General features: G+C 55.7%; 1 protein-coding gene across 6 annotated transcripts in view; it reads left to right on the forward strand.

Moving 5' to 3' along the window:
• The window catches only part of HSPG2 (heparan sulfate proteoglycan 2), a 107984-nt gene that overhangs the window by 60958 nt on the left and 34122 nt on the right, over nt 1-12904 (forward strand). For all 6 annotated transcript variants that reach the window (XM_081574591.1, XM_081574592.1, XM_081574587.1 and 3 more), the window contains 9 exons: nt 164-304; nt 687-878; nt 6860-6952; nt 7261-7341; nt 7550-7780; nt 10057-10170; nt 11363-11490; nt 11613-11699; nt 12725-12783. In XM_081574591.1, the coding sequence (XP_081430717.1) occupies nt 164-304; nt 687-878; nt 6860-6952; nt 7261-7341; nt 7550-7780; nt 10057-10170; nt 11363-11490; nt 11613-11699; nt 12725-12783 (1126 nt within the window). The remainder of the gene's footprint in view (nt 1-163; nt 305-686; nt 879-6859; nt 6953-7260; nt 7342-7549; nt 7781-10056; nt 10171-11362; nt 11491-11612; nt 11700-12724; nt 12784-12904) is intronic.

A 12904-nucleotide genomic window follows, 5' to 3' on the forward strand; every position in this document is an offset into this window, starting at 1 on the left:
TAAGTCAGGCAGCATCTGATGGGAGCTGAGGCCTAGGCCTGGGGGCAGCAGGGGCCCCCCCCAAGCCCCTGGAAATGGCTGGGAAGACTGGCTTCAAAGGCTGCCAGCCATTGCAAGAGACCCATCCAGGCTCCCCGACCCTGCCTTTCTGTCTGTCCTGCAGGCCCAGGTGGAAGGCCTCACCTGCAGCCAGTGCCGGCCCCACCACTTCCACCTGAGCGCCAGCAACCCGGATGGCTGCCTGCCCTGCTTCTGCATGGGCGTCACCCAGCAATGCACCAGCTCCTCCTACACTCGCCACCCGGTAAGAGCCCATATGCGCCCCGGGAGGCCTGCTGCCTGCCTCTCCTGGCTCATCACTGGGGCAGGGCCAGTGAGGAGCCTGGCCCAGCGGCATGCCCGATGCATGTTCCCATGCCTCCATCACTGCCCACGTAAGCACAGGTCCCAGCCACCCCCGCCCCTCCCCCTCAGGCCCTCCCCCACTGCCCCATTATTGCTCAAGTCAGCACTGATCCCAGGCTTCCTTCCTCCCCCAGACGTGGTCTCCATTCCCCTGTGACTTCTGTCCCAGCCCCTATTTTACCAGCCCCCCCATTCTCCACTCCAGGGCCCTCCCGTGCCCCTCCCCCACCCAGGGGCCTCCCCGGGGCCCAGACTGACCCCCACCCTCCTCCTGCTGTCAGATCTCCACCCGCTTTGCCCCCGGGGACTTCCAAGGCTTTGCCCTGGTGAACCCACAGCGGAACAGCCGCCTGACCGGAGGCTTCACCGTGGAACCCGTGCCCGAGGGCACCCAGCTCTCTTTCGGCAACTTCGCCCACCTTGGCCACGAGTCCTTCTACTGGCAGCTCCCGGAGACATACCAGGGAGACAAGGTGGGACACGCCGCAGGGCCCGGCAGACCACCCTCCCTGATCGCCAGCTCTGAGCCAGGCCCTGGGCAGCAGGGACTCAGACACCAGCTGGCCTCAGAGCAGTGTGGGCCGGCAGGCAGGCGACAGGCTGCTGCCTCTAGGGGTCAGATAGGCCTCGGTCTCAACCCAGCCCTGCCACTTCCCAGCTTGGTGCCTGGTGATAAACCTCCGCTCCAGGGCAGGTTGGAGGATTAGAGCTTATGTCTGGCGCATAGTAAGTGCTCGCCTGTTAATGATTATTACCTTTCGCACAATTAGTCAACCAACAGGTCCTGGGCGAGGCCCTGGGAAACACAAGGACAAATGAGACCAGGTTTCAGTTTCATTCATTCGCTCCTGCGGAATTTGCTCTGTGCTGTCGGCCCTGTGCTTGGTGTTGGGTGTTCTTATCATAGGTCACGTTTTTTGAGCTCTTCTGTGCTAGGTGCGATTGCAATCCCTTGTATCGGGCTTGCCAGAAAACTCGTTTGGTTTTTCTGTAAAATGTTATGGAAAAATCCGAATGAACCTTTTGGCCAACCCAATACAGGTCGTAAGTCACAACTTAAGAGCTAAGGACGACTGCTGCCCTTTTGCACTGGTGAGGAAACTGGGGTGAGAGGTTTGGAAACTTGCCTGGGCTCCCACAGCCTGGAGATGGCAATGCGGGGGGTGCAAACCAGCTCAGAAAAAGTGAGAGTGCAAGTCGCTCAGTCATGTCCGAGTCTTTGCGACCTGTGGAATTCTCCAGGCCAGAATGCTGGAGTGGGTAGCCTTTTCCTTCTCCAGGGGATCTTCCCAACCCAGGGACCAAAGCCAGGTCTCCCGCATTGTAGGTGGATTCTTTACCAGCTGAGCCACAAGGGAAGCCCAAGTATACTGGAGTGGGTAGCCTATCCCTTCTCCAGGAGATCTTTCTGACCCAGGAATCAAACTGGGGTCTCCTGCTTTGCAGGCGGATTCTTTACCAGCTGAGCCACAAGGGAAGCCCAACCAGCTCAGAGGCCACCCTTAAATACTGCGCTAGTCACAGATGCTCACAGGCTTTGCTCCTCCGGAGTCATGGTCTAGTGCAGAGATGATGGGACGATGGTGAGGGAGGTGCTGTGGGGCTCAGGCTCTTGGGGTGGACTCCAGGGTGGCCACCTAAATGGGTTCCATGAGCAGTCAAGGCCACCTGGCCGCACTCAGGGAAAGTGGGTCTTGGTTCAGGCGTTGCCTGCTGGTTGAGGCCAGTGTTCAAGCAGATGTGTCCCCAAGCCCAGGGTCCTAGGAAAGTCAGGGACACTTCGGACGGGGGGTTCTGAGGCTACTCTGCCCCTCCTCCTTGGACAGACTCATGGATGCCAGACTCCTCCCAGACTGGCTTCCTTCTAGTCTCTTCTGCCTTCTCTTCCTTTCCTGGCCACGGCGTCTGCCTCCCTGCAGCTTCCAGACTTTGCTCTCTCTCTCTCTCTCTCTAACGCCCTCTCCTGGCATTTCCCTGTGCCCCACAGAGGGAGGCATATTTTGCTCGGATGCGACGGGCTCACCAGGTAGGCCTGCAATCTGAGTGGTGTGACTGTGATGTGACGTGGGCATGGTGTGTTCTTAGATGCCCTCCGCCCCGCATAGGGAGACGCCCGGCACCCCAGACAATGTGAGCACGCATGGACCCAGGTGGTGCCCGATGGCCCATGACCAGGGCAGGGCTGTGCCCAAGCCCTGTGATGGCAGGAGTTAGAGCCAGGAGGGTGCCTCAACTACTGTGTGCTCAGGTCCTAGTGCCAACTGTCCGTGGCCGGAGTGCTGGCTGGTAGGCAGGGACACCAGCTGGAGGCTAAACCTGGTGACAGTCCCTGGCCCACCAGGTTACCCCAGAACTGCCTCCCAAGCAGCCTCCGTTAACCCTGTTTGTACAGCCCTCCAGCGGCCTGAAGTGAACCTTTGTGTGCCAGCCTGCAGAGGGGCGCATGCATCTTGCTCCCAGCCTGGGTGGGCCTTCCTGGCTGCCATGTCCATGGGGAGAGGACGCTCCCCAGGGCTCCAGCTCTGGGGCTCTGGGTCGGGGGAGGGGGGTGGTCCTGAGCTGGCCTGTGCCCTCTGCCCATCAGAACCGCACGTCCCTCTCAGAGGAGCAGTTGCGGGCAGCCGTGACCACTGGGAGGATCCCGGGGCCCCCACAGGGCAAGGGCCGGGCACAGCGGCTCTCACAGGTAACTCAAGGCCCGCCCGGGGACAGGCTGCATCTAGGGCCCCAGGGAGGAACCCAGAGAGCAGAGTCCCAAGTAGGAGCCTGGGGCCGAGCCCCTAGCCTTCCTGAGTCACTTTCCCCCAGGCCGAGCCCCAGCCTGATGCCTGGACCACTGCAGTGTTCCTTGAGAGACATTGCTGAGCTGCAAGAGGCTTGGGTGGGTACCATGGGCCCGCCTGGAGCGTGAGGCCCGGGGAGCCATCTCCCCAGCATGCGTGGCCCTGGGGCTGCCTCCAGCCCCTCTAGCCTGGGCTTGGCCAGATCTGTCTGCCCCCCTCTCTTGCCAGGTCACCCACTGTCTGAGCTTCTCCCCACAGCCTGGGCCCCTCCCAGGGGCCCCACCAGGCTCTTGAGGAGCGAGAGGGCAACAGGGATGAGAGGCGGAGTGTCAGGCATCCATGCGTGGGAACAGAGGCCATGGAAGTGGGCGGCGGGCAGGCCCAGGGCCCCCAGGTGTCTGCAGGGCCTCACGGGCTCCTTTCTGTCCCCCTGCTCCTCTCCTCCGTACCCCCCTCCCGGTCCCCCAGGTGGATGAGGCCCAAAGGCGGATGGATGCAGAAATCTGGCAGCTCCTCTCCAGCTTTGCTGCCCACCCCCTGGCCTCTCCCCAGGGATTCTCACCCCATCCCCAGCCTCCAGCTGCTCTGCAAGCAGCTCCGCCCTCCTCCCCCTCCTCCTCCCTCTCCTCCTCCTCCTCTGCTTCTCTGTCTTCTGCAGCGGGCACTCAGGTACGTGCCAAGTCACCCACCAATGGACCCCTCCCCCAAGCACCATGTTTTACTAGACTTCAGTTGTCGCTGAACCAGCGTCACAGATTCTGCCTGTTTCTGCACCCTACTTGGACAGATATTTGTTCCAATTTTTTTTTTCGTTACACCAATCCTGTACCAGCTCATTTATGCTAGTTTTGCATTTTTAAATCCACACCAGAACAGCCACTAAATTTCAAAATGTTCTCTGGGGTGCCCCGTCAGTCATCCCGGGGCCCACAGGGGAACCCAGCGCCAGACACGAGCAGACATTGACCCAAGCCGTGGCCAGCTAGAGCCACAGGGTGTCCAGACCCAGACAGAGGGGAGCAAGTTGTCCAGAGAGCAGGGCCAGGGCGGGGGTGGGGTCTCCATCTCTTTACCCTCCTGGGTCTCCCTCCAGGGTCTCCCTCCAGGGTCTGTGCTCACTGCCCCCCCCACCCCGGCCGGCTCCGTCCACTCTCACCACCTGTCCTTCTGTCCTAGTTCTCTCTCTCCTACAAAGGCTTCCCTCTGCTTCCTGAAAGCCTCTATTATTGGCAGCTGCCCAGAACCTTCCTGGGGAACAAGGTAACAAGGATTTGCGGAGGGGTGGATAGGGGTGTCATCAGATCCTAAAATATCAGAGGGCCCCTTGTCAGACCTTTTATGACACAGTTGGGTAGACCAAATCCCAGAGCGGAGATCCACGCTCAGGTCCAAGTAGCGCTGACGTTGAACCCAGCTCAGCCCTTACCCTTCGGCGAGCCACAGGCCCCTCTCTGAACTGAGAGGTAAGACACATCTTCTTCGGTCTGCCTTTACCCTGAATTCAGATCACTGACCTAGCTCTTGGGGCTATGCTTACTCATTCAGGGAGCATTAAGTGCTTACCACGCGCTGCACTGTTGTTGCTGTTCAGTCGCTCAGTTGTGTCCAATCCTTTGTGACCCACGGACTGCAGCACGCCAGGCCTCCCTGTCCTTCACCACCTCCCAGAGCTTGCTCAAACTCATGTCCATTGAGTCAATGATGCCATCCAACCATCTCATCCTCTGTCATCCCCTTCTCCTCCTGCCTTCAATCTTTCCCAGCATCAGGGTCTTTTCCAATGAGTCAGTTCTTCTCATCAGGTGGCCAAAGTATTGGAGTTTCAGCTTCACCATCAGTCCTTCCAATGAATATTCAGGACTGATTTCCTTTAGGACTGACCGGTTTGATCTCCTTGCTGTCCAAGGGTCTCCGTATTGTATATGGGCGTCTCCTGTTGCAGAGCATGGACTCAGTAGTTATGGTACACTGGCTCAGTTGCCCCATGGCATGTGGAATCTTTCCAGACCAGGGATCAAACCCGCTTCCCCTGCATTGGCAGGCAGATACTTAACCACTGGACCACCAGGGAAGTTCTAGCATAGCATTTGTATTTGTATTGTTCCAAAAATGATTTAGAGTGCCTTTTAAGAATAGAGAAAATAGACAATAAAATAACATTCAGAGAAGAGGACAAAACAGTTTGGTCCAGGGGGAAATGAAGATAGGAAAAATCTGCTGGAACCAGAGTGGAGCTAGTTCAGAGAGGAGTCAGCAAGCATTGAGGCTGTGGGCTCAGCAGGCTCTGTGCTGAGTGCAGGGTTTTATGTGGCCTTTATTACTTAATCCTCATTCTACCTTTTAACATAGGTATTAATATTATTGTTATTCCCATTTCCATAGGAGGCAAGTTGGGCTCAGAGAAATTAAGTGATGTGTCCAAGGCTGTCCAACCAGTACAGCTGGACTTGAACCCCCGTATTAGACTAGAGTCTACTCCCTTAGCTACCCTCCTGTACAACCTGTAGCTTGATCTTAGACATGGCAGTGAACTTGCTGGCATCCGAAGAAAACGGGAAACCAGCTGTTTCATGGTTTTCTGGTTCTGCCCATAAATTCCTTTCCTCACCCTGAACTTGTGGAGAGCATCCTCAGGGCCTGTGTAGCCCAGGGCCTGGCACGTCATCAGTAGGTGTTTATTAAATGCTCACCAACTGAATGAACACAAATGAACAAATGGCCTAGGCCTGAGGCAGTGTGGCACTGATCTATCTGCCCTGGAGGCAGAGAGAGAAAGGGAAGTCTTGTGGGGCAGAGCTGGGGTCTTGGCTGCTCACGTGGGAAGCCCCCAGCAGCAAACAGAAGGACTCGTCCAGTTGTGAGCAATGGGAAGGCCAAGTCTAGCAGGCTTGTCTGCAACAATCTATCAGCTCATGCAACTACAGAACCCACGGGTATCTGGTATCAGGCATGGCTGGATCCAGGGATTCATTAGGACTTTATCTCACTTGGCACCCTCCTCTAGCTTCCAATCTGACTAGTCAAGGGAGTTTTTCTGTTCCAGTAGAACGGACATGCCAGGTTCACGTGTTTATCGGTGATGGAGCAGAGAAGAGAAGTGGTGGAATATGCAGACTGGTCAGGCCTGGCTCAGGCCGACCCTGTAGAGGAGGAGGGGGCGGGCCCCTCAAACCACACAGCCTGCCTGTAGGACATAGTTTCCTCTGGAGGAAACCAGGACTGCAGTTTGCAAAAACAGGGGACATAGATTCTGAGCAAACAGAAACCGCCTACCCAGACAGCGGGAGTTCTAAGGGGCTGTCGTGGCTGAGAACTTTTGAGCCTTCTGCAACCTCCCCGTGGTGCTCACGGTCATTATCCCTGTCTGCTTTATGAGAAATTCTGTTATTGGAAGGGACTTAGAGCTTGTTTGCTGGGATCAAGAGACCGTGGGAAAGGGGGAACCCTACAAAACAGAATAGAGGCTTCTCAGGGGTACACTGCCCCCAGATCTGAGACTGTGAGGGAACTGATGGGTGTCCAGTCACCTCGGTGACCATGGGCCTCCGGTTGGCTGGGGGGACAGCAGGTGCAGAAAGGCCTTCAGAGGCTCCGCCCCCTCACCTGTCTGGTCGCACAGATCCCAGAGGAGGGCAGAGTCAGGGCGCGACTGCAGGGCTTTCCTCTTCCAGGTGGCAGCCTATGGCGGGAAGCTGCGATACACCCTGTCCTACACGGCAGGGGCCCAGGGCACCCCACTGTCTGACCCCGACGTCCAGATCACGGTGAGCATGGGGCTTCCACACCAGGTGGGAAGAAGGGAGACAGTGGAGGCCGGGGGGCATCCTTGATGTTTCTATCCTTTCAGTTCAGCGCTCCGCTGGCCCGGCACCCACCCAGTGGTTAGGCCCATGTCCCCACCCCACCATGTCTGGACACTACAGAGGCAGAGGGCTGCCTGCAGGGCCTGTACCTGACTCCTTAGGGCACAGGAGCTTGGGAGATTGGAGAGATGGGAGGCTGGGACTGGGGGAGGTCCTACTGTCCCCAAGAACCCCTCGGTTCCCCTCCAATCCTGCTGGTGTCTCCCCAGGGCAACAACATCATGCTGGTGGCCTCCCAGCCGGCGCTGCAGGGCCCGGAGAGGAAGAGCCACGAGATCGTTTTCCGAGAGGTGAGAGGCACTTGGCCACACCATGTCTGACCCTCCCCACCCTGCACCCTGCTTTGGAGCCCGGCTTTGATACCAGCTTCCCCTGCCTCTTACTCCGCCCCCGTCCTGAGCTCACTGTCCTCAGCCAGTGCCTGGGAGGCAGGGGGTGGGGGTGGGGGTGCTGCAGGGACAACCCCTCACTTTCATCTGCTGTCATCCCCCCTCCCAGGAATTCTGGCACCGGCCCGACGGGCAGCCAGCCACCCGCGAGCACCTCCTGATGGCGCTGGCTGACCTGGACGAGCTCTTGGTCCGGGCCACGTTCTCCTCCATGCCACTGACGGCTAGCATCAGTGGGGTCAGCCTTGATGTCGCCCAGCCCGGCCCCTCCGAGGGACCTCGGGCCCTTGAGGTGGAGGAATGCCGCTGCCCCCCGGGCTATATTGGCTCGTCCTGCCAGGTGAGCGTGGCCCACCCAGATGCCTCTGCACCAGCACAGCTGGGTCCGCAAGAGGTCAGCTGGGATTTCCATGGCCTGTGATCACATGGGGCTTTCCAGGTGGCGTTAGTGGTAAAGAACCCGCCTGCCAACGCAGGAGAGACGTGAGAGATCCAGGTTCGATCCCTGGGTCAGGAAGATCCCCTGGAGGACGACATGCAATCCACTCCAGTATTCTTGCCTGGAAAACCCCACAGACAAAGGAGCCTGGTGGGCTATGGTCCATAGGGTCTCAAAGAGTTGAACACGACTGAAGTGACTTAGCACACACTCACATGATCACCATCATAACCTTAATATGCTTGGTAACATGACATATGTTCTTCCCAACAGCGCTGAGAGAGGTGTAATTATCCCCTTTTAACAGATTATTTTTAAAAAATGAGGCTCTGAAAGGTGTGCAACTTACCCAAGGGCACACAGCTACACCCTGCAGAGTTAAGACCCAGCTCACACTCTCAGGGTGCTCGCCAGAGACAGGGAGACAAACGGAGACGCCAGTTAGCCCAAAGCAGAGCCTGGAGATGCCTCCGAGTGGTGAACAACGTGGATGGGAGTAGGCTTCTAGGCAAGAGGACAGAATACACAGAAGTCTCAGAAGGAGGACTGTGCGGGGACAGAGCCTGCGATGCAGAAGGGTCACCCCTGGAAAGCTGGGTGGGGGGAGGTCACTTCTTCAGGCCTGGAGTAAGGCTCCCCCAGCAGGGACCACTGCCAAGCTGCGGAGGGAATGCTGGGGTTGGAACTGGGCCCCAGGAAAATTCTTCTGCCCGCAGTGACTGAGATGGCTGGGGCCGGGGGGGAGACGGGGAGCTCGACTGGGAGGGAAGGGCACTGGGGAGTGGAAGAGAGGACAGGCGGCTGGAGGGGCTCCAAGAACATCTACAGGGTTTGGCTGGAGACTGAACACGAGGGCAGGGCCTGCGCTGACTGCTCACCCCTGAATCCCCCGGCGCAGAGCGGGCAACCGCTTAACACTGGGTGAGGGGGTGTAGAAGGGGGGAAGGGGTATCGTCGGGAGGGCAGGGGGAGGGCTGCAATGCCAGGTGCGCACCAGGGAGGTCAAGCGTGGAAGCGGCTAGCTCCCCCAACCCAACTCAGGAAGTCCTGGTGAGAAGCCCGTGCCTCTACAGCTCTTTGTCTGTGCACGTTTGCCGTGACCACAAGAACTTTCACATCCAAGGAGATGAATTTCATGTCCCTTGAAGCTGTGAAACAAGACTTTTGTGTCTGTGTGAAGCAGCACATTTTGAAGGAGAACTCCCCGAGAAGGCAGAATCCTTGGTGTACATTTTCCGCAGTGAAACAAAACAGAGTTATAAACATCCCTTAGAAATGGTCGGGGAGGGAGGGTCTGGAGAGATTTCAAAGAAGCGGCAGCGAATAGAAATTCGTTGTTCTCAGAACCCCTGATTACTCACTTAGGATGTGTAAAAACCTCCTTGGTTACATGGGTGCTGCCTCCTTCACTTTATGGAGCAAATGTAAACATAGTCATAAAGGTCTTTGAGGAGCCACCCCAACTCCAGGTCTCCTGAGCCCTCCTTTTTCCATGTAGGGGTTGTTTTTCAATAAAGACCCTGCTAGAAGAATTTTTAGGAACGAAGCCCTGGGGCTGGAAAAGGATTCTGCATTGTTGTTCACTCACTAAGTCGTGTCCAACTCTTTGTGATCCCATGGACTGCAGCACGCCAGGCTTCCCTGTCCGTCACCATCTCCCAGAGCTTGCTCAAACTCATGTGCATTGAGTCGATGATGGAATCCAACCATCGCATTCTCTGTCGTCCCCTTCTCCTCCCGCCTTCAGTCTTTCCCAGCATCAGGGTCTTTTCCAATGAGTCAGTTCTTCACATCAGGTGGCCAAAGTATAGGAGCTTCATCTTCAGTCCTTCCAATGAACAGTCAGGGTTGATTTCCTTTAGGATTGACTGGTTTGATCTCTTGGCTGTCCAAGGGCCTCTCAAGAGTCTTCTCCATTAAGGATGAACTATTATTTCAGTATATCCATGACTGGAGATGCCAGACAGGATGGGGGTAGACACTGTCCCAGCTCTGGAGTGCTGGGAAAAGGAGAGGAGGGCTCCTGAGAGGGGATGCTGGGGTGGGGAGCTGGGCCTGGAATCTCCCCTCCAAGAGCCAGTGGGAGTCTAGATGGCGGGGGAGAGGTGCTCTGGGTCTTCTGGCTGCAGGTGGGACCCCCTTGGAGATGGAGACCAAGGCTCCCCTCTGCCCCCTAGGACTGTGCCCCAGGCTACACGCGCACCGGGAGTGGACTCTACCTCGGTCACTGTGAGCTGTGCGAATGCAATGGGCATTCAGACCTGTGCCACCCGGAGACAGGGGCCTGCTCGGTAAGATGCACACAGGGCCAGGGCAGGGGGCTGCTTGGCTGGGACTGGGCGGGGTATCAGGGCTGGCTGTGGGGTAGGGAAGGCTTTGGTGTGTTTAGACGGAGGTCCGGGGGCAAAGCCACAGGGCGCATCCTGTGGGGCAAAGTGCCTGGACCAGCAGGTCTAAGGCATGGAGGGGTTGCAGACATGGTGGGGTGACCAGAGCTGTGGATTAGCATCCTTCTTTATAAAGAACGCTTTAGAGGAATTGCCTGGTGGTCCAGTGGTTAGGACTCCGCACTTCCACGCAGTGGGCATGGGCTCAGACACTGGCCAGGGAACTGAGGTCCTACAAGCCACGTGGTACAGCCCCAAAAATCAAGAAAACAAGAGAACGTTGGTTCCTGTTATTTCCTATCAGCAGTGTGACACATGTTTTCTGTAGAAGAATCAGACTGTAGAGATAACTTAAAAACAAAGTTAAAATTCCCTGAAATCCTACCATCTGGAGGTAATCACTGCCAACATTAGACTGTGGAGTTCTTTTTTCTGGACAAATATTTTCACAGATTAATATACCTTTCATTTTGCAAATAAGCCCAGGATCACTGTGTTTCATGATCAACTTTTTTTTCACTTCTTGACATCTTTCAATATTTCAATATTTTTTATACCTGAACTTTTCAGAGTGGTATATGTATAGCCCTCCAGGATACATGGTCAAGGACCAGGTGGTTGACAGAACCACAAACTAAATATCGAATGAGGATTATGCTACATTAATTATTTTAAAAAAATAGATCTCTTTGGAGGAAAACATAAAACACACACACACATTTTTTACAATTAAGGCTTATTTCCAAAACCCTGCCCCCGTATACTCATGTGGGTACTTTTCTGTGATATTACAGGTATTTAGATAGAAAAATGTAAGAAATGCAATCAATATCCTTTTTGATAGCTTTTTGGATGGAATTTCCTTTTTTAATTTTCTCAGTTCTTTTTTTCTTGGTGTGTTTCCAGCATGGTGCTTTTAAAAACACCGCTGAGATGAATTGAACATCCTGTAGTGAATTCATTGTGACCCTCCCTGATTATTTCTTTTAAGATAAGCTCACAAATGTGGAATTTCCAGATCAAGGGGTTACCAAATTGTATGATTTGGGGTAAATTTTGCCAAATAGCAAGTGGCTGACATCCTCGCACCTTGCAGCAATGCCAACACAACGCCGCTGGGGAGTTCTGTGAGCAGTGTGCCCCTGGCTACTATGGAGATGCCACGGCCGGGACACCTGAAGACTGCCAGCCCTGCGCCTGCCCGCTGACCAACCCAGAGAACATGTGGGCACCCTGCTCAAGGCCCAAGGGAGTGGAGGGCATTGCACTGGCTCTTGGGGCAAAAGTGAAGGGAACAGGGTAGGGGGGTGGGTGTTCCAGAGCCTGAGCTTTGCCTCCTACCCCAGGTTCTCCCGCACCTGTGAAAGCCTGGGAGCTGGAGGGTACCGCTGCACAGCCTGTGAACCTGGCTACACCGGCCAGTACTGTGAGCAGTAAGTTTGCTATAGGAGGGATGCAGGGAGGGGGGCGTGGGGTAGACTCCTAGCTGAGAGTCCTGAATGATGTTGCTCAGGAAGGTCCCTACCAGGATCATGTCCCTTCCCTGCCCAAAACTGTGCCAAGATTCCCCAGTGCCCTTGGGACCAGCCCAAGCTCCTTAGGTAGTAGCTTTATCACTCACCAGGCTAATCCCACTTCTGACACCTACTCTATACTCTAGCTGGGCTTCCCTTCTTGACTTCTTCACGTTCAGTTCTTTAGATGTGCTGTTTTCGCTTTTCCTGGATCATTCTTCATCCACAAACCACCCCCATCCCCCCACCCCCACCCCCACCCACCAGCTAACTCCTGTTTGGCCTTCAAGGCTCAGCTTTATTCCCTTGTTCAGCGCATTTTTATTGAGACTCTACTGTACTCCATGCAGTGTGGCAATGTGCTGGAAATAAAGTGATGAGCAAAACAGATTCAGTCCCAACCCTTATAGAGTCTACTGCCTGTAATGGGAGACAAGACAGTGGGTAATCCTACAAATATATAGTTACAAGCGGGGATAAGTTCTCTGCTGAGTACAGTCTGCTCCAAGGGCATAGAGCAGTTCAGGAGTCCCATCCTCTGGGAATCCTCCTGATTCTCAGGGCTGGACGAGTTCCCCTCCACGATCGTGCTCCCCTAGCCCCTATACATGTCCCTCACTCTCATTTACGTGGTTCCTTAAGAGCAAGGATTTTATTATGTTTGCTGTTGTGCGTCCATAACCTTGCTTAGTAATTGTTGCATAAACGTTTGTTGAATGAATATTTCCCTGAATCCAACCTGCTGACCTTTCCCCCTCCCCTACTCTGCTTTCTCAGCTCACAGAGGCTCTGTGCTGGGGCCTTTTTGGTCTCTGAAAATCCTTCCTGAGCTCTGAGTCTCCTCACCCCGTAGTGGGCAGAGAGCCAAGCTGGCTCCCCAAGTCCGCCAAGAGGCACTGGGTCCCCTGGGGCCTGATCCAGCTGGTCCTTGTCCCTCCTTACAGGTGTGCCCCAGGATATGTGGGTAATCCCAATGTGCCAGGGGGCCGGTGCCTGCCGCAGGGTAAGTGGGACCGTGGTCTTGGGTCAAAGGTGATGGGCAAGGCAGGGGACCCGGGGAGTCTGAGAGATACTAGGTCTGGGGAGCAGGGTGGGGGTGGGGTGTGCCAGTCTTTGGGAGGGCA

The sequence above is a fragment of the Giraffa tippelskirchi genome, chromosome 3 (genome assembly GCF_054371585.1).
Source record: "Giraffa tippelskirchi isolate mGirTip1 chromosome 3, T2T-mGirTip1v1.2.pri, whole genome shotgun sequence".
In the NCBI taxonomy this organism is placed as follows: domain Eukaryota; kingdom Metazoa; phylum Chordata; class Mammalia; order Artiodactyla; family Giraffidae; genus Giraffa; species Giraffa tippelskirchi.